The sequence below is a fragment of the Balearica regulorum genome, chromosome W (genome assembly GCF_011004875.1).
Source record: "Balearica regulorum gibbericeps isolate bBalReg1 chromosome W, bBalReg1.pri, whole genome shotgun sequence".
In the NCBI taxonomy this organism is placed as follows: Eukaryota; Metazoa; Chordata; class Aves; order Gruiformes; family Gruidae; genus Balearica; species Balearica regulorum.
This window is the reverse complement of record NC_046219.1, coordinates 22124780-22146512: the sequence shown is the minus strand read 5'-3', so window position 1 is coordinate 22146512 and position 21733 is coordinate 22124780. Positions and strand designations below refer to the sequence as shown.

Below are 21733 nucleotides of genomic sequence, written 5' to 3'. Positions count from 1 at the left end.
GTCCTGCCCCCCCCCGAACATCACTGAGTTGTTGGATGGAATAAAATCCTGCAGCAGTGAGTCCCACAGTCTAATGAAATAAGTATTCCCTGTTATCGGTTTCTACTTTCTGAACAGTCTCTGTTGACTCTCCCCTTGTTCTTGCTGTCTTTGACTGCTCTGTTCATTTAATTAATCTCTAAAGTAAACACTCCTCAATCCCTCTCTATACAGCAGCATCTCAGGGTCTTTTACCATTTCATCCCTGGACTCCATTTAATCCAATGCCACAGATTCATATTAAGGCATTACCCGATTTTCACTTTTATTCATCCCCAATTTTTATTTGGCCACAAGCCTACAGACAACAGAGATTTCCTTCAAATAACTCTGACATTTTGGGGGACATTACAATTAATGTAGACCTCATCACAGCCTATTTAAATTATTCCTGCTATAACCACATTAATTCTTTATCAAGAAATAGGCATCAGCTTTTTTATGTCATGGCTGTTACATACTTCTGTCCTGGCTGAGATAAGATGTCCAGCTTGCAACTATGTCTCCATGCCAGATATTTCTCACATAGCTGGGTGGTCCTGTGTGCTGACAGGCAGGTGCATGCATTAACATTTCCAGAAGTGAAACACAGATTTGCACCATCTGTGTTTGTGCTACACTGTTTGTCCTCCTCCTGGATAATTGCTTTGTTATTTTCATTTATTTATTTTTACAATGATGTATGTTATTTGTTAAAGGCTGGATATGGAATAGGAGCTCACAAGCACTGTCTGAGGTGCTCACTCACATTCACAGGTTGATGTACCTTGCCACCTCTGCAAATGTTTTTCTCCCTTACCTGGGTCAGGGGATGGGAGGAAGGATTGAAACTCCATTTTCTGCCTGTAGCACCTCACACATCCATGGAGCCACGTGAAAATAACACCAGTGGGAGGGAGGTAACTGCCTGTTCCTCTCCTACTGCTGCTTGGGGGTTGCTGTGGGACTTTTAGGAGATGCTGGGTCATGCAAGTTCTCTCCTCAAAAACTATCCTTTGTACAAAACTAGTTCTTTTTTGACCATGAGTGTCTATCAGCAACATGGGCCGAATGTGCCCTACCATACCCACCCGTGACCCCTGCACAGCCCCCTCCATCCTACTCCTACCTCAGCACATAGCTTCTCCCCCGCCCCGAGGTCCCCGCTCCAGGCACCGTAGGGCCGAGCCTTACCAGAGGGGAGATGCGGGCCTGACCCGTGGAAGTCGATGCAACGCCAGGGATCACTCATCTACACACCCCACGAGCGCCGTGGCGGGGAGCGCTGCTCCTTTAAGTACGCCGGTAACAGTGGGGCGTGGCGCGGCGTGGCGCGCTGAGGTCAGCGGCGAGCGGGCGCCGTCACAAAAGGAAGTGGCAGTGGTAGCGGCTGTTGGTGTGGGGAGGGGGTCTGTGGGGTAGCGTGGTGGTGGGCGGCAGCGGGCGGCGGCAGCAGCAGCGCGAGCGCCGCGCCATGGCCCAGCAGCAGATGAGTAGCTCGCAGAAGGCGTTGATGCTGGAGCTGAAGTCGCTGCAGGAGGAGCCAGTGGAGGGCTTCCGCATCACCCTGGTCGACGAGTCCGACCTCTACAACTGGGAAGTGGCGATCTTCGGGCCCCCCAACACTCTCTATGAGGGCGGGTACTTCAAGGTACGGCCTTCGCCCCGCCGACGGATCAGGCCTCCTGCCGCCGAGGCCTGCACTACCCCCCTCGCCACCTGCCAGGCCTCTTTGTCGGGTCCAGTGGGGTGGCTGGAAGCCCCCGTGGGGTGGCGGGCTTGCGGCCGCTGTCGGCCTCTCCGCCTCCCCCCCTTCACCCGTGGGAGGGGCTGGGGCCTGAGTCTGAGGGAGAGTAGAGAGACTTGGCTCCCGTAGGTGGTGCCCCGCGAGCTGCCGTTCCTCTCCCAGCGGCGCGAGGACGGTCTGCAGGGCAGGCTGCCTGGGGCCTGTGGAGCCTCCCCTCCCCTCTCACTGGGGATGTGCTCTGGGGAGTGGGGCCGGGTCACAGCTGTCTCTGTTCTGTTATTTCCCTATCTTAACCCCAAAGAAAGGCAAGTACTTCATGGAAGGGTGCAAGTTCTTCCCTTTCACCCCCAAGTTGTCCTCTTGGCTCTGGTCTGTGTATGTTTATTTCAAAGAGGCTTCCCAACCTTTCCTTTATCACTTTGCTTGTTTTGCAGGAACATCCTGTGTAGGATGACTAATTCAGGATAAAGGCTGTGTTACCCTCAAAAGTTCATGGTCTTCAGGGCTGTTTTTCATGATATTCTTCTTCCCCCTCCAAGCTTTTAGAGGGCAGCCTTCAGAGGGCTTACAGCAACATATAATTGGTGAAGGTAGATAAATGCTTTCAATTACTCTCTCAAGCTTCCTGTTAATAATAATAAAAAAAAAAGAAACCCACAGAACTTTTGTGGTTGTCATTTCTCCTCTTGTAAATACAATAAGCAAGAAATCTAGCGCTGCTGTCCCTGGAAGGAAGTTGACTTAAATCCTCAAAACAACTTGAGGAGGAATTGCACGTTTTTCTTAAAAGAAGTAATTAAAAAAACCTTGGTGCTTGCAGAAGATACGTTGCATTGGGCATACTTCTTTGCACTTGATGTCTGCTTGGTGTCCAGCAATATCGTTCCCTTCAGTTTGCTTCTCCCAGGAGCTACTGTTTTAGTAGTGGCTCCTGTGTCTCCCATTTTATGTTCTGTGGCTTCTGTCAAACTGCAAAAAAAAAAATTATGATCTCTTTGCTTGGCTAACATGTATCTTTGGTGTCTCTTGGCCTCTCTGGGTCAAGGTTTGAGCTTTGTTTCACAAAACCAAAATAACTTGTAGCTTGGGGAATAATAGAGCTGAAGTTACATTCAGTTTGGCCCCCTTGTTTTGAAGGGAAGGCTTTGGCACATGGCTTGCCTTTTGTAATGAGTTGGCTGGCTTACTCAGGTAGGTGTGATAGGTGTATTCTTAGACTCACTTCTATTATTACTTATTCAGGAAGTTGCTCTAGTCTTAGATTGGTAACTTGGTCATTTTTACATCCAAATGGTTTGGCAACATCTTCCTGCACTTACATTATTCATCTTTTCTTTTTTTTTTTTTTTTTTTAAAGAAATTGCAATGGGTCAAAATATTTCTGTTTGGTTGGGGAGCTCTCTGGACTATATGTTTATAATTCTTCCTGGAAAGAAGCTGAAGCAGCCTGTGAAATAATCTGGGGATGTGCATTACTAAGTATAGATTGAGGCAAGATTGCCAGTTGCATTACCTCAGTATTACGAATGTGGTATGTTTTGGGTTTTTTGTGTTTTATGTCCTTGAACTGTTGTGTCTGTCTGCTAAATTCTTCTGACTGATCCTATGATACTTATTTTGAGAGTGGGAGACTAAACTTTCATGATGCCTTCACCTTTCCACAGCAGAGGGATTCCCTTCAGGTAGAGTCTGTCATATGTCATTTCTGTCTCATTTTTCCTCCATGAGGAGCTGTGCATGGTGTTTTTTTGTTTTGGTAGCATTTGATCTTTGGTTATGCATCCTAAGTTCTGAGCCACTGAAAAAGTTATCTTAGACCCTCGTTCTGTCCCTAGGGTGAAGGAGTCCTGTTGTCCTGAGAAGTGATATTCTTGGCTTTCTTTATATTGGGCCTTCAGGCAAACCTTTAGATGTGTTACACTTGGCTTACTGAATCATTTAGAGATGAGATTAATACCCTAAACTTTTTGGAGTGACTTTTAGGATATATTCACAGTATATGCAAGGTGAGCACTACTCAGATCAGAATCTGATTTATTCTTCAGGCTTCTTGGCTTGATGAAATATCTAGCTTCATCTTGTTTTGTCTTTTTAGTTTCCTAAGATTAGATAAGCAGGATTAGAAATATGCAATTACAGGATGTAACTTTTTTAAACTTTGTGGCAATAAGAGTTTGGGAATTTTCTTCTACTTGAGGTGTGGTTTGAGGGTAGCAACTGGAGGGAAGATACAAAGGCTTCTAGTTAAGTTCAAGTATAAATATTTTGAGGAAAACCTGTGTTTAATGTGACATTAAAGAAAATGTGATTGGTTGATTTGGAATACAAATGCTTGATTTGTGCTCTTGGAGCTGGTAACATCAGCTTTTGGTACCTTGTTTATTCTTGGAGAAATATGACCTTTCTCTCTGGGTTGTTGAACTATCTCAATAAACCTGAAATGAGGAAAGTGCTCTCTTTGCACCTCCTTGACAGGAGCTACTGCTGTGTTTTGGCCTTCTGTGGCAAGGTTTTGGTAGCGGGGGGCTACAGGGGTGGCCTCTGTGAGAAGCTGCTAGAAGCTTCCCCTGTGTCTGATAGAGCCAATGCCAGCTGGCTCCAAGACGGACCTGCCGCTGGCCAAGGCTGAGCCAATCAGTGACAGTGGTAGCACCTCTGTGATAATATATTTAAGAAGGGGGGAAAAAAAGGAGCTGCAGTTTTTGTAGCCAGAGAGAGGAGTGAGAAGATGTGAGAAACTTTGCAGACACCAAGGTCAGTGCAGAAGGAGGGGGAGGAGGTGCTCCAGGCACTGGAGCAGAGATCCCCCTGCAGCCCGTGGTGAAGACCATGGTGAGGCAGGCTGTCCCCCTGCAGCCGTCCATGGAGGGAGGATGAGGGGGTGTAGAGATTCCACTTGCAGCCTGTGGAGGACCCCAGGCAGGAGCAGGTGGAGACAGACCTGAAGGAGGCTGTGGCCCTGTGGGAAGCCCATGCTGGAGCAGGCTCCTGGCAGGACCTGTGGAGAGAGGAGCCCATGCAGGTGCAGGTTTGCTGGCAGGACTTGTGACCCCGTGGGGACCCCACGCTGGAGCAGTCTGCTCCTGAAGGTCTGTACCCCATGGGAGAGACCCATGCTGGAGCAGTTTGTGAAGAACTGTAGCCTGTGGGAAGTTGGAGAAGTTTGTGGAGGACTGTCTCCCATGAGAGGAACCCCATGCTGGAGCAGGGGAATAGTGTGAGGAGTCCTCCCTCTGAGGAGGAAGGAGTGGCAGAAACAATGTGTGATCAACTGATCATAACCCCCCTTCCCTGTCTCCCTGTGCTGCTGGGGGAGGAGTGTGTAGAGAATTTGGGAGTAAAATTAAGCCCAGGAAGAAGGGAGGGGTTGAGGGGGAGGTGTTTTAAGATTTGGTTTTATTTCTCATTGCTCTACTGTTTTCTTGGTAATGAATTAGATGAATTCCCTCTCTAAGTTCAGTCTGGTTTGCTTGTGATGATAATTAGCGAGTGATCTCTCCTTGTCCTTATCTTGACCCATGAGTCTTTTGTTATATTTTCTCTCCCCTGTCCAGTTGAGAAGGGGGGGTGATAGCATGGCTTTAGTGGGCATCTGGCCTCTAGCCAGGGTCAAACTACCACATGCTGTTAAAAGTTGGTTCAACATATCAATGGATTCTGATTTCAGTTGCTAATCCTGTAACTCTAGCATTTGATAAATTGAAGCAAAAAATGTGTCCCCCTAAATGGTAGGTTATCAGTGCCTTAGTGCTGGCTGTAATAAATTCAGGGACTTCTGAAAAATTCAAGCACAGCATCTAGCATATTTTACCAACTAATATAGCTTGCTCGGATCTGCTGCAGTACTTCATAGTTTAGGATCTCCCAGCTAGATGGAAAGGGCAGCAGCCTTCAGAAGCAATCACTTTGTGAAGAGTAGCTTGTATTAGTGAAGGGATAGGAGCAGTCCTGAACGGCAAGCTCCCCTATGCAATCAGCTAAAGGTGCACATCTGCAGTGGAGGTTGTCCAGGTGTTTGTGCATGGCTGTCCTCATCCCTGTCAATCTTTGCCTTATCTAGTGACTCTATGTAGCTATTCAGTATGACCAGGAATAATGATCTGGAACTTAAGTAAAAGGTTGCCCAAAACATCACCTTCAATGAAGGAGTTGAGCTGTTCCATGCACTGGTTACTTCTCGTTCCTTGCTGACGAGGCAAAAGTAGCTCAGGGTCAGTGATATTAAGTCCTCCAAAGAGGTCCAGTGATAAGAGGGAAATGTCTGTCCCCCAGCTGTTGTCAGCAAGAAATTGTCAGCTTGACTAAAGTTTCTGGCAGAATTAGTTGTGTTGGGCTACAGGTATTTGATTGTGATAGGTGAACTTGACTTTTGGTCCCTGGCTCATCCTGATTTTAAGAGTGAAAGGTGGATAGACCTTGTGTGTCTAAGGCATTGATTTGCTCATAGCTGGTCCAGTTATTGAACTTTGACAAAGGGAAGATTTTTCTCAGAATGAAATGTTTCATGTCCAGGTCATAGATAGTGCCAGTTGCTTTTTTCTTAGGTCAACTGAGAAGGACGTGGTATAAGACAGGTCTTTAGATCAGATGCCACTGGGCTATGTGGTAGTTCTGGATTGCTCTGGAAATGATGGGAAAGTGTTTTTTTTCTGGTTTTACAGGCAGTGCCTGAGCAGGAGAGAACCAGACTGTGGTGTAGTCTGCAGAACTATGTGTGAGCAGTTCATCAATGTCACCTTTATGCCATAGGCATCTTCTGTTCAGCTGATAGGGTTCTCTATTACATGGCAGGAGAACTTCTTCACCTTGAATTTTAGCAGCTAATACTTAAATGGGGACTACAACAACAAAGGTGATTAATCTGTAATCTGATGATGATAGGTGCTAATTGGGATAGATCTCAGTGGCTGAGGGTTGTGCATGGTGAAACTTTTACTATCTCAGTTGACTTGATTGGTCTGTCTGCCTTGAAATCCAGTGTCTTTGACACTTGGGCATTCAGAGCCTGGAGGCTGATAAACCTCTGCCCAGTGCTTTGATCAAGCAATAGTTTTGGGATACTTGCAGTACTATTAGGAGATGTTTCCTGATGGCTTATTCAAAGCTCCATGTGCTTGGTGCAATTGCACCTTAGTGTCACAGCTTTTGATTGTTTTTAAAGTAAATTTTTCTCACTTTTATAGTTGAATGGTATTCTTGTGCTGGGAGCCAACCTCTCAGGGCAGGTGCAAGTGAGAAATTATACAAATAGTGTCTTCATTATTAAACACATAGTGCTGCCCAGGAGTGTGATTTGACTAAGTATGCTGTGTCAAGAAGCATGTTTAATGTAGAGCAAGAGTCAATATTAAAAGCTCCTTTGATTTAGGCTGGGTAGATAAAACTGAATATACCTAACATGAAAGGAAACAAAAAAATTAACTGTAGTGTTAGAGTTGCTATTTGATAGTTCTTAAGGCAATTTATTTCATAATGTATTTTTCCTACTTGAAGGAGCAAGTCTTGACACAGAAGTTGAGGGGGAACCCCTGCTTAGTTTTCTCAAGTAATTTGAGGGCTAAATACTTGTCAAGGCATTGTTTTCCTTTCTTTTTGTAACTCACTAACCATGTGCTGTTTAGAGTTCTGTGCTGGATCTTGGCTTCTTCAGAGTGATTTGTTTTGATTTCAAAGCAATTTGCAATATGTGGGAATAACTCTTTCAGAGTAGCGAATCAATATGGAACTTACAGATAACTGATGGCAAGTATGAGCACCATGTTTAAAAGTTTGGTATTGTAGGCTACTTCCCAGAAAGCTTAATGTAAAGCAAATAGAAGTTTCTTAAGTACTTAGAATTATGTAACTGGTAGAACATTTAACTTCACAAAAAATATTCCTTGGTATCAAGGAAAAAATGTGTGGTACTCAGCACAAAAGCTGCCTTCTGTAGGCTTCTGTGTTGCAAGGTGCTGCAGAGCTTCTCTCGGTATACTTAATCTTCTATTCTTGTTGCCTTTAAGTATCATTGATGCTAATAAGCAGAGGTTTGATGCATCAAAAGAATATGGAACTGCATAGTGGGGTGAATAGAGCTTGGAGTTGCTTGCTCCAGGTCTGAAGAGTTCCTGTTCAGAGTAGGCTATCTTGAAAGCAAAAGAGCTGCTAAGCTATCTGCAGGCAGGGAGGCAAGAAACTTCTTATGTTGGTTCACTGATCATAAGCACAGTTATGGTCTCTAACTCTCAGGCCTGGGGAATACCTGATTGACCCTCGCTCTGCTGTTGCATATAGTTTTTTGGACAGTTACATCTGTGGGCCCCACAGAACCCCCAGACAACTCACCCAGACTGTAGCCTGTTTTGGACAGCTGCCTTGCCTTAGGAGGCAATGGGCAAGGTAATGGTGGTAGCCAGCTCCCAGTCCTTTCCCTAGGGCTCCTCTGATCCAGGTAGGGTTATTGTGTATGCTAGGAAGCAGAGAGAGTGATTTCCAGTTTTAATAATGCCTGAAAACACAAGATCATGTGCAATCAGGCTCTGTATGGCAAGAGGAGAACTGTAGCACAGCCTACCTCTGCCATTAGAATAAAAATGGAAGGCTTTCTATTTGGAAAGATTGAGCACTATTGGTTTGCATAATTTTTCCATTGTTTGGCTCTATTTCTATTTTATGGTAATATTTCTTTTCTTGTATAATTCCATAAGTGTCAAGTGGCTGTTTCTTGAGACAACCACAGTCATGTTTAAACAATTCTCTATAGAGAACCTGTTGTCACTTCTTTTTTGAAAGATCAGTGAACTTCTAAATGAAACTAGGCATTTTATATTGCTGTATGATCTCCATTGGAGCATATAAAAATGAAAGTTTTGAGACCAATGTATGGAATGACTTCCATTTCTCAATGTCTGCCAGAAACCTGAAGGCTTAGTGCTTCAAAACTTGACTAATATGATTTCTGTGAAATTTAACTGACTCTCCCCTGCTGGTAGCAGTCTTTCATTTGTGTGGAAGAAATTTGGCTGCCTTTGACCTGAAATACAGCAATAGCAGCACTACTAGGGGAAGCTGGATAGGTGGGGTACACCTCACTGAGGCTGTGAACATTTTGGCTTTTAAATTTTGGAATTGGCTGGATTACTCTTAAACTTGTTAATACTGATTTGTTAATCCTTTCTTGGAGGATTATGGGCAGACTCATCAGGAGCTAAAGACCAGCCTCAGCAGGGTCATTGTGGAATGTCACTCTGGAGCTCTATTTTAAATGACAATAATAGCACAATTCATGGTCTTGAATCCATATCATCTATGGCTATTCTCCAGTTGGAAAGAGATTGTAGTTGTATTGGCTGCTACTAAGTCTTGGCCACTTTCTTCTGGATGTTATGGAATAAGTCTGACCTCTAGTGCTATTAGAGGTGATACTTGGTTTTCACTAATTTGAAGTAGCCCCCTTAATGTTGAACTTTGACAAATCATCATTAATTTTCATCCAAGTTGTAGGCTTATCAAATACCTGCTATGTATTTAGTTGTTCACTTTGGCTCATGTCTCTGATGTGAGCAATATGCTTGTGCTTGGGCTCTTCAACCAGGGACCATATTTTGCCTGCAAGGGACAACTAAGTAACATGCTGGCAATCAACAAAAGCTGTGAAAAGCTGTGCTGCTTAATGGTAATGTCTATGGAGACCACAGATGTGCTGCCTGCTGTAGGTATGTGCTGCCGATCGGGTCAGGATGAGGTAAGGGTAGTGAGTAACCATCACAAAGTATGGCACTGCCTGTTCCCAGGTGTTGTGGTTTAACCCCAGCTGGCAGCTGAGCACCATGCTTGCTCACTCCCCCCCCCATCAGGATGGGGGAGAGAATCAGAAGAGTAAAAGTGAGAAAACTCGTGGGTTGACAGTTTAATAGGTAAAGCAAAGGCTGCATGCACAAGCAAAGCAAGACAAGGAATTCATTCACCACTTCCCATGGGCAGGCAGGTGTTCAGCCATCTCCAGGAAAGCAGGGCTCTATCATGCATAACGGTTACTTGGGAAGACAAACGCCATCGCTCCGAATGCTGCTGCTGGCTGCCCCCCCCCCTTCCTCTTCCTCCAAGCTCCTTATCAACTGAGCATGACATCATATGGTATGGAATATCCCTTTGGTCAGTTTGGGTCAGCTGTCCTGTCTGTGTCTCCTCCCAACTTCTTGTGCACCCCCAGCCATCCTGCTGGCAGGGCAGTGTGAGAAGCAGAAAAGGCCTTGGCTCTGTGTAAGCACTGCTCAACAACAATAGTTTCATAGAACAAAACCATCTCTATATTATCAATGTTGTTTCCAGCACAAATCCAAAACATAGCCCCATACTAGCTACTGTGAAGAAAATGAACCCTCTCAGCTGAAACCAGGACACCAGGCCTCATGGGGGTGCAATGAAATGTTACATGGGGATATCTTCAGCATGTGTACCATACTTGATATCTTGCCTGCTGTCCAAGTAGGTAATGCTACATACTGTGGGGTCAGCTCTGTGCAATGGCAGAGGCATGGAGGAAGGCTCTAGTATGCTTGGCCACAAAAGACCTGTCATTGTGATGCTACCAGGCCTCTTCATCTGTCTTAGGCTTGGATTCCCAGAGACCCCCATCTCAGGTGTCTCCCTCTTCCTTCATATCTTCCTATACTGGGGTATGACTAAGGGCTGACATAAGGTCACCATGTGTGACCTGATTAGAGCTCCTGGTGTCTCAGCCTTGTTCTGTTTCATCTTCTCTGCAGATATCTGCTTTGAGCATGTGGATGACTCTCACATATTTCCAAGAGAACAGTGAAGTATTTTTGACCTGCCTACTCCTGACCAACACTTCTAAAATGGCTAGTTTCTGCTATTAAAACAAAAGTAAGCTTGCTGGTGATGCTAGGGAGAGCCTGTGAGTTATACTTCAACAAATCTAATAAAGCTCTAGATAGAGATTAGTGGATAGAAAGAAACTCTTCAGGTGTTGGAAGGCTGCATCGATTCTGTATCTTTAACTCTTGTATGCACCAATTTATTTGTGATCTCCTAGCTGTTTTGTTCAGCATGCATTAGTTCATAGCTGAGGGTATGAGTAAGTTTTGGGGGTTTTCTTCCCTTCGCTTGTTAAGTATAGAGCAGTGACTTCTGTATTTTAAGAACAACAGATACAGTATGTTTCCTAGAACAAAATCTGTATGGATAGTGGGTTTTTTGCATTGTTGTAGTTTAATAAAAACATTTAGAGTAGAGTTTAAAAAAATTATGAAGGAGGTGTTATGGCAGAAGAACATGATGATAACACTGGGAAGGAGAGTCCCTATGCTCACAAGAGACTTCTGTTATGTATCAAATAAAAGTAGTCTAACAAAACTTGTGCAACTGTAGTAATGCAGAAAAACTGAGGATGACAAAGTTTAGACTGAGCCTAAAGCCTACTATTAATGCTTGGTTGGTGTATTGGATTTGGATGTTAATTTGCAGATTAATATCTAGATGATGTCAACTTGAAATAAGAGGATTATGGAAATCAGCTTCTTCCTTCAAAGAAAAGTTTGTATCTGTTGCTAGATGCTAATATAGTCAACCAAATATTGCCTTCTGCTAGGTAGCAGCCAATAAGCTTTCTTCAGTACATGTTGAGCTTTGTTTTGGTAAAGCTATTAAATACTGCCATGTCACGTTTTGAATGTGAATTGCTATGATCTTGTTAGACTGGGTGAAAGGGATGCATAATCCAGAATTCATCATCTGTTAGGCCCTTTGTGTGGGTGAAGTGTGGCACTTGTCACGAATAGTCTACAGATGCTACACAAACAGGATGAAAGAGCCAATGCAATGCATTGTTCTAGATCTGGTGACTGTAAGAGGTGCTCATCTGAAGGACATGGGGCTATGATTGGAAGAATCATGTAGAAATATGAGGGATTTGTACAGCTTTGAATGTAAGGTAGGGCCAAAATGTTCTTTGACAACAGTAAGGGGCAGTATAATTTAGTGAACAGGATAGGGACTAAAAGTTTTCTATCTGTAATGGATTCATATGAATGACCCTGGATAAATTAACATTTTTTTAATGTAAAATGGGTATGTCTTATAATAGCATAGTTGATTAAATCTGTAGGTAGAAAGCAGTTTGCTTTTTATAAATAGCACAAAGGAAAGCTTTCTTCCAAAACAAATCAACTTGTATGTTTACAAGTACAGTATTTAAATTTGGAATAGATGAAGAAATTGTCAAGTGAATAGCTTTTGGGCTGATTAAGCACAAAAGCAAAGACTTGCTTATTCCTGGTTTTTAAAAATAAAAACCTGAGCAGTTTTCTGAAGCACCCAGCACAGATCCTGATGTACTGACAAGTTGCACTTCTCTGCACAGACTTTGTCCACAAGGCAGCTGCAGCAATTCTCCAAGAGCAAAAAATAATGCTGGGGTTGTGTAACTTAACCAGGCCTTGACGTGATGGCTTTCTGTCCAACACCAGGAATGTCCCCCTCCTCCCCCAGGTTACGTAGGCTTGCTGGGGGAGACATGCTATGCAGGCTTCACAAATAATTCTCAGAGTATTGGGGAGAATCTAGGTAAACTTCTTGTTGGAGAAGGCAAAGCTATTCCTTGGCTGCCTCATTTGAAATGTCAGAGGGATCTTCACTGATTTCAGGGCTACCCAGCTTTATCTTCTCCCTCTGGGATTTCTTTCTTGTACTGTCTTAATTATTCCAGCTCCTGTGCTCTTTTACTACAGCCACCCCAGGTCTTCTCTTCTATGCTTTGAAGATTAGGTTCAAAAAAAAAAAAAAAGCCTCTCAGCATAGTGAAACCAGCATGTAGGATTTCATGTTAAGTGTGGAAGTGTGAAATAGCTTGCAGCTCCATAGCGCAGCCAGGGAAACACCCTGGCATGGTGCTTTGTGGAGCTGGTGCCCTCTCAGAGCAAGATTTGATTCTAGTAAGTTAAGATGAGGTTTAAAGTATGTTATTGACATGCTTCTGAGTTCTGTTGTGCTTGTTGCCTGAAGCACAATTACCCAGGCTATGCCACAACACTGAGCTTAAAGCACATGGGCAGAAAGTAAAATTCTACGCTTAGCAAGCACCTTAAATAGAAAGCTACAGCACAACTGACCTGCAGGTACCTTTCCCTTTATAAGGAAAGCTGGTGTTTCTAACTGCCAGAGGCTTCTTTGCTTTAATTATGAATGCATTGATAAATGCTGTTGTATAATACTTTATTAGCCAAAACAATGTTTGGTCACAGCTTAATGTGATTGCCATGTAGAGATTGAGTTTCAGGCAGAATATAAAGTTGTTTCTTGCTCTAGTTTTGTTAACCTTGTATTAACAGGTATGGTGAAAGGACTACTTGAAGCTTTCTCCAATGACACTGTCAACCATGGCAAACCACCAAGGTTCACAGTACTAAACCGTTGGGATCACTTTATAGTGTTTAAATATGTCTGCATTGCAGCAATGGCACATTTGACCTGTCTCCAGCACAGTAGTGGTCCAGTAGTGACAGCATGATATTTAATTCCAGTTGTGAATTGACCCAGTTTGAGTTGGTTTTGCAGCCCATGCTTAATCCCACATTGCTATGGTTAGACAGCACAGATAACAGTAGCAAATAGATTCAAAGCTAGTACATACAGTTGCAGCTGTAAATCTAAGTCACAGTAGCAAGGGCCATGTAGACAAACTTGGGAAGCTGCTCTCAAATGGCTTCAAATGCACAAAGATGTTGGTAGCTTTGGTGGTAGAACTTAACCAAACCTGGCTTAACTGTTTCTGTTGGCTTACTGTATGTCCAAGTTTATAAGATGTAAATTCTGATCAAAGCTCTTGTTGTGATGCCTTCTTTTCTTGGGGGTCTAACATAGATGGTTTGGGGGAAGGAGACTGCTGTGCAGGGTCTTATTTCCCTACTTTTACTGTTGTGAAACTCCTAGAAACTGTATTGTATCTTCTGAGGACTTAGCTGCTTGCAGAACTGAGCTGAATTGGTCACCAGGTTTCATGACTGCCATGGCAGGAGAGCCTGACAGCTTAAGCCTCACTTAATTAAAACATGTATATAGCTATGGGGATTATTCACTTAATTTCTTTGTGGAAGTTCTGTGATTTATTTTTTTTTACTACTTTGAGTTATTGAAAGTGACAGTATAGATGTGCATAAACCTGGTTTGGTTGTATACCTCTAATCACATCTTCCCCTTCATTGCCTCAGTGCCCTGGAATTTAAGCTATTGGACTTCCAGCTTTACAGGAAACCTCACTTTGAGGGTATAATTTTAAAAAAATCTGTTCCTATGAAAGGAACTTTGAGATTCTTAGGACAGAAGATTTCAAAGGCTATTAAAAATTTAAAAAAAGAAAAAGCCAGAAACAGCCATTTTGAAATCTGGCAACTGATTTCCTAGAAGTCATGGTGAACTGAAGGGAAGCCCAAGATAGACAAGCTGAGGTGCTGGTGTTGATGAAGCAGTTGTCTTGGCAACTGCAGTCACTTAACATTTGCTAGTTATTTTCCTACAGATATTTAAGATTGAGAAATGGTGATAGGTTGACAGAAGAACCCAGAGCAATGAGCAGCTTGAGGTTTATACAAGGAATTAATTTGACTACAATAGGAAGTTTTCTGTTTTCAGTGGTAGGATCCCTGAGGGGTACAGCCTTGATGGTTCTCATCTTGTAATGATAGCGTGTCTGGTTGCCCTCTTCTTGCATGAAGCAAGATCCTTGGGGAGAAACACTGATCTCCAAGGGTGTATTCATTCCCAGAAAAATGGCGGATGAATGTGGTGTGAATTCTGGTACTACTGGAATGCTTCATTTTGCAGCCCCACTGCAAATATTGCTGCAAAATTCAGTGCAAAATAAACCCTGCATGCAAGCAGTTATATGTATGAGAATTGTAGTCCATGTCAGACCTAAATTGCAGAAGCTGCAACTGTCAGGGATTGTTTTAGGTCCTTGTAGTGTTTATTGTGGTGTGAAATGGAGACCATGTGTGTTTTGCCAGTTGTGATTGCATATGCTGTTTTGTGGTTCTGTAGGTAAAACCAGTAAGTTTTAATCTTTTCCTTTCCTTATGGAGCACTTAATTCTTTCACGTTTGCACAAAAAGCAAACCCCAGAGAAAGTCTGACTGAATAAAACAAGCAGAGTTTGAGCCAATTGTTTCCTGCTGCCACAAGAATATTTGTAACTGCCAACTATGACATGTATTTCTACAGGCACTGAATCTTAATCAGAACACCAGGTGCTTGGAGAAGTTACAGAAGACTGTGTATGCTTTCTGCCTCATCTAATAGCTGGTTTCTGAGCTTCTCTTTGTGTAGTGACTTGTAAAAAGTCATGGTCAAAGGCTTTGTTCAAATGGAAGTGGAAAACTTTTAAGCTACTACTTGCTGCAAGGGGCAGAAGTGAACAAAGCTTGTGGTAGGATCAATTTCCTATCACCTTTTTCCTAGGAAAAATCTAGAATTAGGAATAATACTTATATTTGCATGTTTAAAAGCTACCTGGCTTTACTGGTTGTGCTCAAGATACTAGACAGGTTTGATGTTCCTGTGATGCAAATCCAGTTAGCCCTGTGGTTAATTCATTCAAAGCTTCCATCATTTGACTAGCTGTTTCTACTTTGCCTGTGCTTAAAAAAAAAAGTGGCTAAATATCTTCTAACTTTCCCTATTAGCAATGTAAGCCAGTGTTACAATTAATAGTTGATTGGACTTCTAAAGCCTTGCCAAATTAGAGGGAAGCTTTCCTTGGCCAGTGATGTCAGCTTCTGCAGTACTGAAATGTTAAAGTGAAAAATTGCAGTCCCTGGTGTAATGCAGATACTGATGGTAGATTTTTTTCTTTAATTTGTGAGTAGCTTTTGCTGAAGGAGCAATGGCAAAAATACTTATTTAGGGTTTTCCCCTCCTCTCTAGTTCATAAGCTTTTATCTTGTTTCACATCTCTCTTACCATTTGAGGTGTTATTACACTGAAAGTGCTAATCTCAGATACAGGACTTCAGGCTCCTTAAGGCTTCTGAAACTTCATCTGATGCTGTGATCAACAGATTAATGTTCACAAATCACCTCTGAAAATAGTGGTACACTTTCTAAATATTTCCTATTGTGGTCAAAGAATATTTAATAAAAAGTGAGTATGGGATGAAACCTGGATCACCTGTAAGAACTCTTTGAAATCTATACTAATAGCGGGCTGCTCTGCTGTCTGGATCTGCATCTTTTTTTACTGTCTACTTTCACTATTTTAACAGCTAAAAGTTCCAAAAAGGCCAAAGGGTACAATCAAAACCACCCTCTTGTCAAAATGAAGCTTGATATAGGGAGCTTTATAAACTAGGCACGTGAGTAGTCTGGGTCTTCTGAAGAGAGCATATGGTAGCTGACACTTCAGTTTGAGATGACTTGGTAATTATAGCTCCTTTGTCTGAATCCCTCTGCCACTTCATGGGGCTAATGGCAAATTAAACTGTTCTTTGTAGATGCAAGGAAGGCAAGCTGCTAAAAATATTTGGTTTCTGCACATCTTTAATTATATCAGACTTGCACTAGGCTGAAAGCTTGAGTCCAAGGTATGAGGTCAAAGTGGTTTAAACCCTTCTAAAAGGAGTGAGTAGTCCTACCACTGGTGACAAACCTTCTGAATGGAGAAGGATCTCTATTCTCTGGTTGATCTGTTTTAAGACAGGACAAGCAAACCTGTTACAGATCTTTAGTTCCAGGTAGTAGCTGGTTACTAAAATCAGCAGAGAATTGCTTAAGTGTTTCATTGTGATGATCTGGCTTTGAGGGTGAGTCACATCAATTTCTGTGACATAAATGTCTCAATTCCAGTTTAATGTGTTGCAAGCATTCCTGATCATAAATCAGTTAAAGTTCTGCCTGAATTGCTCTTATTCCAAGATAAATGTAATATATAGTTGAAAAGCTCATTAGAGAGTTTGAACCTGAGCTAGTTTGATTTTGGTTTTTTGTAGGCTGATCCTTGGTGTGATTTAGCTAACAGTTGCTAGAACAATGGGCCTGGCTTCTACTGTTCTATGCTAAGCAAAACAATTGGAAAGAACAATTTATCTATGATATAGTGGCTGATTCATGCCACAAGGCTTGGTATTCCTTAATTCTTTTATAAACTGTTTTATCCTAGCTAATGTAACTGTGGATGTTGTTCTTACCCATATAATGCCTAATCCCTTTTGAATTCTGCTAAACCGTTGGCCTTAATGTTGCTTAGCAATAACTAGCAAAATACAGGTGGCTTTTATTTTTTAACTTTTGATCAAACCTTTGAAATTTTATGCTGACTTGTTATGCTTTATGTTGGTAATACTCCCACTGCTGAAGGGTGAATGGGAACCTGTTAAGACTACTGCTGGCATCAGCCTGATTGCCAGCTCTGAGCTCAGATCCTTTCTTAAGCTTGTCTTCAAAGCTCTTCTGTTGTGTTCCCTTTTGACATGGCAGGCTTTTAAGAGTGCTTGATAGTATCCTTACCAAAGTATGGAGAAAAAAAAACATCTGTGTCCATTTTTATGCAAACTTGTGAGCTGCATTGCTGGATCCCATTCTGCTACTTTCAGTTTAACCATGCTGTTCTTACACATAGCTATGATAGAAGGAATGATGGCTGGTGTTCAGACACTTTGGATGTCTGATCTGGAGGTCGTTTAGCTTTTCTAGGATAATGGAGAGGCCTTCACTTTGTGATTTTTGATTCATTGTTCTTCCTTTCTCAGGTGTGTTTGAATAACTAAACTTGCCTAGAACAAGGTCAAAGTTCTAATTAAAGAATAATACAGGCTTATTTAATAATCCTTGCTATGCTTCTGTTGCAATATTTTCATCCCATATGATCTTGTCTTATATGAACTCTATCACAGTTCTAGAGCAATCTGTAATAAGTAGGGTAAAGAACTGAAATTGTGCAGAGGTGCCTGAAGTGTCAACTTCAGTACAGAAGAGTGATGTTAAGGGCCACCCCACTTATTTTAAATGCCCAACTTTGTAGTGGGACTTGGAGGGGTTCTGCCATCTCTTGTCTGGGGACAACTGTGTTACAGTAAAACCAAATGTAAAATGTGATAGGAATCGAGCTGTCATGCTGCTGCAAAAGTCCATTGTGTAGCCCTACCCCTGCTGGTCTAAGGCCAGACAAGAAATATCTAAATAATGTACCTCTGTCTGATAAGTAGGTTGGGATTGTTAAAAGCTGAAGTTTAACTGATATATTACTAGTTCAGTCAGTAAACCATGAAGAACTACTTGGACTTGCCAAAAGTAACGGGGAAACTAGGGGAAAGGTAATTCCGGCAGGGGGAATTGCAACCACTGATTCACGGACCACCTTACCCCAATTATGCCACCTACTCCAAAGATAAAGGCGGAGAAAAGAACTGAGCATGCATTCTAGTTTGCATGCTAGATGAAGAAATCTAGTCCAATCATTTAATAGAATAACAATGCATAGGTATTAGATAAATATGTTAATGTTGTATGTATAAATGACTGATTTGTAGATTTGATGTGTGCTGTCTTGGGACAGACACCCATATCTGTGCAAATATGCAATAAAATACCTCTGCTCTGTGTGTATATTGGTGTATTGCACACCAGGTAAATGAACCCCCAGTTTAGGGACAACAACTGTGCCTTCCTCAGGGCTTTGGCTTAGTGCAAGAAATTTAATATGTGGCACTTGGCTAAAAGACTTATTGCTTGGTGATGGGTTCAGTTCCCTCTTCATCTTAGAGACTAAGTCTGTATCTTCTGGGGTTTTTTTGGGGGTAACATAGTTATCAGGCAGTGAGTTTATACTGGGGAATCCTTTCTTCCCCTTGCTGAAACTCTTGCCTCATGGGCTCTTGGCTGCATAGTGGGGTTGGGCCAAAACCCAGCCACCAGTGAGGGAATATGCCTCTGGTAGCCTAAGGTGCTCAGCTGGAAGGAGAGATTGCTCCTGTTTATCAGCTCACATTTCAGTGTGAAATATTTATTATCTTGACAGCTCTTTCCAAGTTCTGAGTAGTCAGGCTGCTTTTGTCTTCTGGCTTGGGCTTTTGCATTCCTGTCTGGGCAGTGGCCTGATGTCAAGAGGAAAGCTGGAGAGAGCTGTGCTTAATGCTTTTTAGGGTAGGGTATCTGCCCAGAAGGTGGAGGATGCAAGTTAAAGTGCCTTTGAGCCAAATGCTTATTCAGTCAGCTGACATTGGTGGTGTCCCAACTTAACTTTTTTGAGGAAAATAGGACAATCATCTGAACTAAATGCATGGTAAAGGTGGTTGTGTACAGGATTTTGGGGTCTGAGTCAGCCTCATACAGATACCTGCTTGTAACCTCGAGTTCAGTATTAAATTTAGAGTTCAGGACATGTTAAGGCATTTCCTCCCTTGTCACTTGTTTTGGACAGCTTGCCAAGATAGAGAACCCTGGATTTAGACCTGGGGTTTCCCGGAGTGGGTCCCTAGGTCAGCACTGTTCCTGAGGTGCACTTCACAAGCACCTGACTTGTAACGTTCACCCATGCAATGCTTATGTCACTCCTGTTCTAGAAGTGTCCAGAAAATCAAAGTATGGGCTATTTGTAGATAGCTATTTAAGTTTCTTCAGAGTGCAGGATCCTTTTTACCTGGTTAAACTTCTGTGTTTATCTTTTTGGAGGACACTTGTTACATATGGGATAAGGATGTAGCCTCAACCAGTTCCTGTTCTATGTATTTGAGGGGAATATGGGTGAAAATATTTCAGTGTAAAAGGATGATGACTTTAAAATCCATCCTTATAAACACTTTGTAATTGGCTGACTTTTTGCATATTCTTAAATTATTTTTTCTTCTAGTGAAATTTTCTCATTAGCTTGCTGTAGTCAGTTGTCTTTTGGATGAAGCTGTGGCTTTTTTAAAGACATTTCACATGGGAAGCAACTTTAATGTCCTATGATAACATGTATAAGAATGTCAGATCAGTCAGTGTTTAATTTGCAAATTAAAAATCTTGATGTTATGACTTTTTTATTAAACTACTGAACTGTAAGGATAATGAACTAGTGATACAGACTTCCATGATTGTTATTCTGATATTGCACTAGTGTTTTAAAGCTAACTGTTCACAGTAAAAAAGCAAATGAGCTATGTGTTCCCTTAAATATAATTAGATATGCTGCCTTGTATGTTTATTTTGGAGGTTAGAGCAGAAGCATCAAAACCCCCCATGATATAGGCTGCAAAGCCTAGTGCAGAAGTGATTGTACAATGGATGTGAGCTCTGCAGCACATACAGCTTAGTGCACAGTATGGATTACCCTGCTTTGGATTTGCTGAAGAAAACTTTTATTATTTTTTTCCTGCTGATATGATTAAAATGCTATCATTCTCCTGATGGCTGCAGCCAGTAAAATGGCCCTATGTGAAATATGAAATCTGATGTCCACAGACATACTACCCTGAAAGGTTGGACAGCATTGCAGCAAACACAAAGGAACTCATGCCGTGTATGTAATTGCTTGGATACTCCTGAGGTCACTTCCCCCAGCATTGAACTCCTCTGTGTTCTCTCTGAGGAAGATCAGGACTGTTGAGCCTGAAAGGCTGTTGTACTTGCTGTTAATATGGGCTGTAAACAGCTACTGTGTCCAACCTTTGTATCTCTGCAGGCTTTTTATCTTGAAAAGATGGTATGACTTTGAGCAACACTAAACAACAGTTAGTTATTTAGATGTTTTCCAGATATTTGTTTTGAGATAAACACTTTGAAGCCATAAAATATACTGGATCTGCAGCAAAGCTGCCAGTATATTTGCTTTTAGCATAAGAGCCATCTTGCCAGCAGGAGAAAAGTACTACTTCTACAAAACCCAAATGACTCAAAGGTTTTTAGTTGGCTGTCTTTGGGGGGTGTGTGTATGGGTTTTTGGTTTTGTTTGGTGTTTTTGGTTTTTTTAAAGCACCTGGAACTGACTCTAGTGCTCCTGTGTTAGTTTCAGCATCTGATTGTTCTTTCTGTGATCACACATTGATACTTACTTTGAATGATGCCCTATTGGGAAGAGGCCAACTGAAAAAAATATTGTAGAGTAACTTGAGCAGCAAAAAAAAAATCTGGTACTCAAATGAGGCTAATCTCTGCATAGTGAGAGTAAAGGAGCATATTTTGAAACTTGCCTCCTTTTGCAGGAGGCAGTCAGTACTGTTGGCATATTTTAAGGGCAAGATATGTGTTGCTAATTGTGTAATGTCCAGTATGATGAGGCTGTGACTTGCTAGGTGCTCACAAACCTGCAAAACTAACTCAGCCCATAAATGCAATAAGGGGTGTGCAGCTACTAATGAGCTGCAAAAATGATGGTTGCTGTACAGCTTGCAGTATGCAGATATAAGTAAATTAGAGCTCTCTTGAAAGCCCAGCATACTCTGAAGGGTGGTGATGGGTGATATTTTTTTTTTAAATTTTATTTTTTCCCTGCTGTAACTAGGCTATGTAAGAGCTGGCTTCTGGTAAGTGCTTGCTGCTTCCACTCTCCCAAAAAGTTAAATGTGGGATGTTAATGACATGCTCCATAGAGGTACATGTGCTGCTGAAGCCATAATTTTAAAATCTGCATTGTAAATCAGATGATCACTAAGTCTGATCAAAAATTGCTGGTTTGGCTATCTTTATCACTAAACAAGCAAGTAGATCGCTAACTTAACTTGCTTAGATTTTTTTTTTCTCTGCCATTCCCTCACTATAGCTGCCAAGATATTGTTCGAGTATTAGGATGGAAAAGGAAGGAAAACCCTGGCTATGTTTTTTTTTTCTTCCCAGTGTAGAAAAGTACTGATAGAGTATATGTATGCAGTTTTCAGATTATCAACAGATTAACACTTAAAACCACAATTGACAGCATACAAAACTGTCCTGTCATGAGTTTTCTACTAGGAAAGGTAACAGGCACTTGTGCAGGATTTCAGTAGTAGCCAAAGGCTCCTGG

General features: G+C 42.1%; 1 protein-coding gene across 1 annotated transcript in view; it reads left to right on the top strand.

Annotated features, from left to right (window-relative positions):
* Positions 1–1384: 1384 nt before the first annotated feature.
* UBE2R2 (ubiquitin conjugating enzyme E2 R2) overlaps positions 1385–21733 on the top strand; it is a 91804-nt gene continuing 71455 nt past the window's right edge. The window contains exon 1 of the mRNA XM_075739116.1: positions 1385–1669. Coding sequence (XP_075595231.1) covers positions 1493–1669 — 177 coding nt within the window. The 5' untranslated portion in view covers positions 1385–1492. The remainder of the gene's footprint in view (positions 1670–21733) is intronic.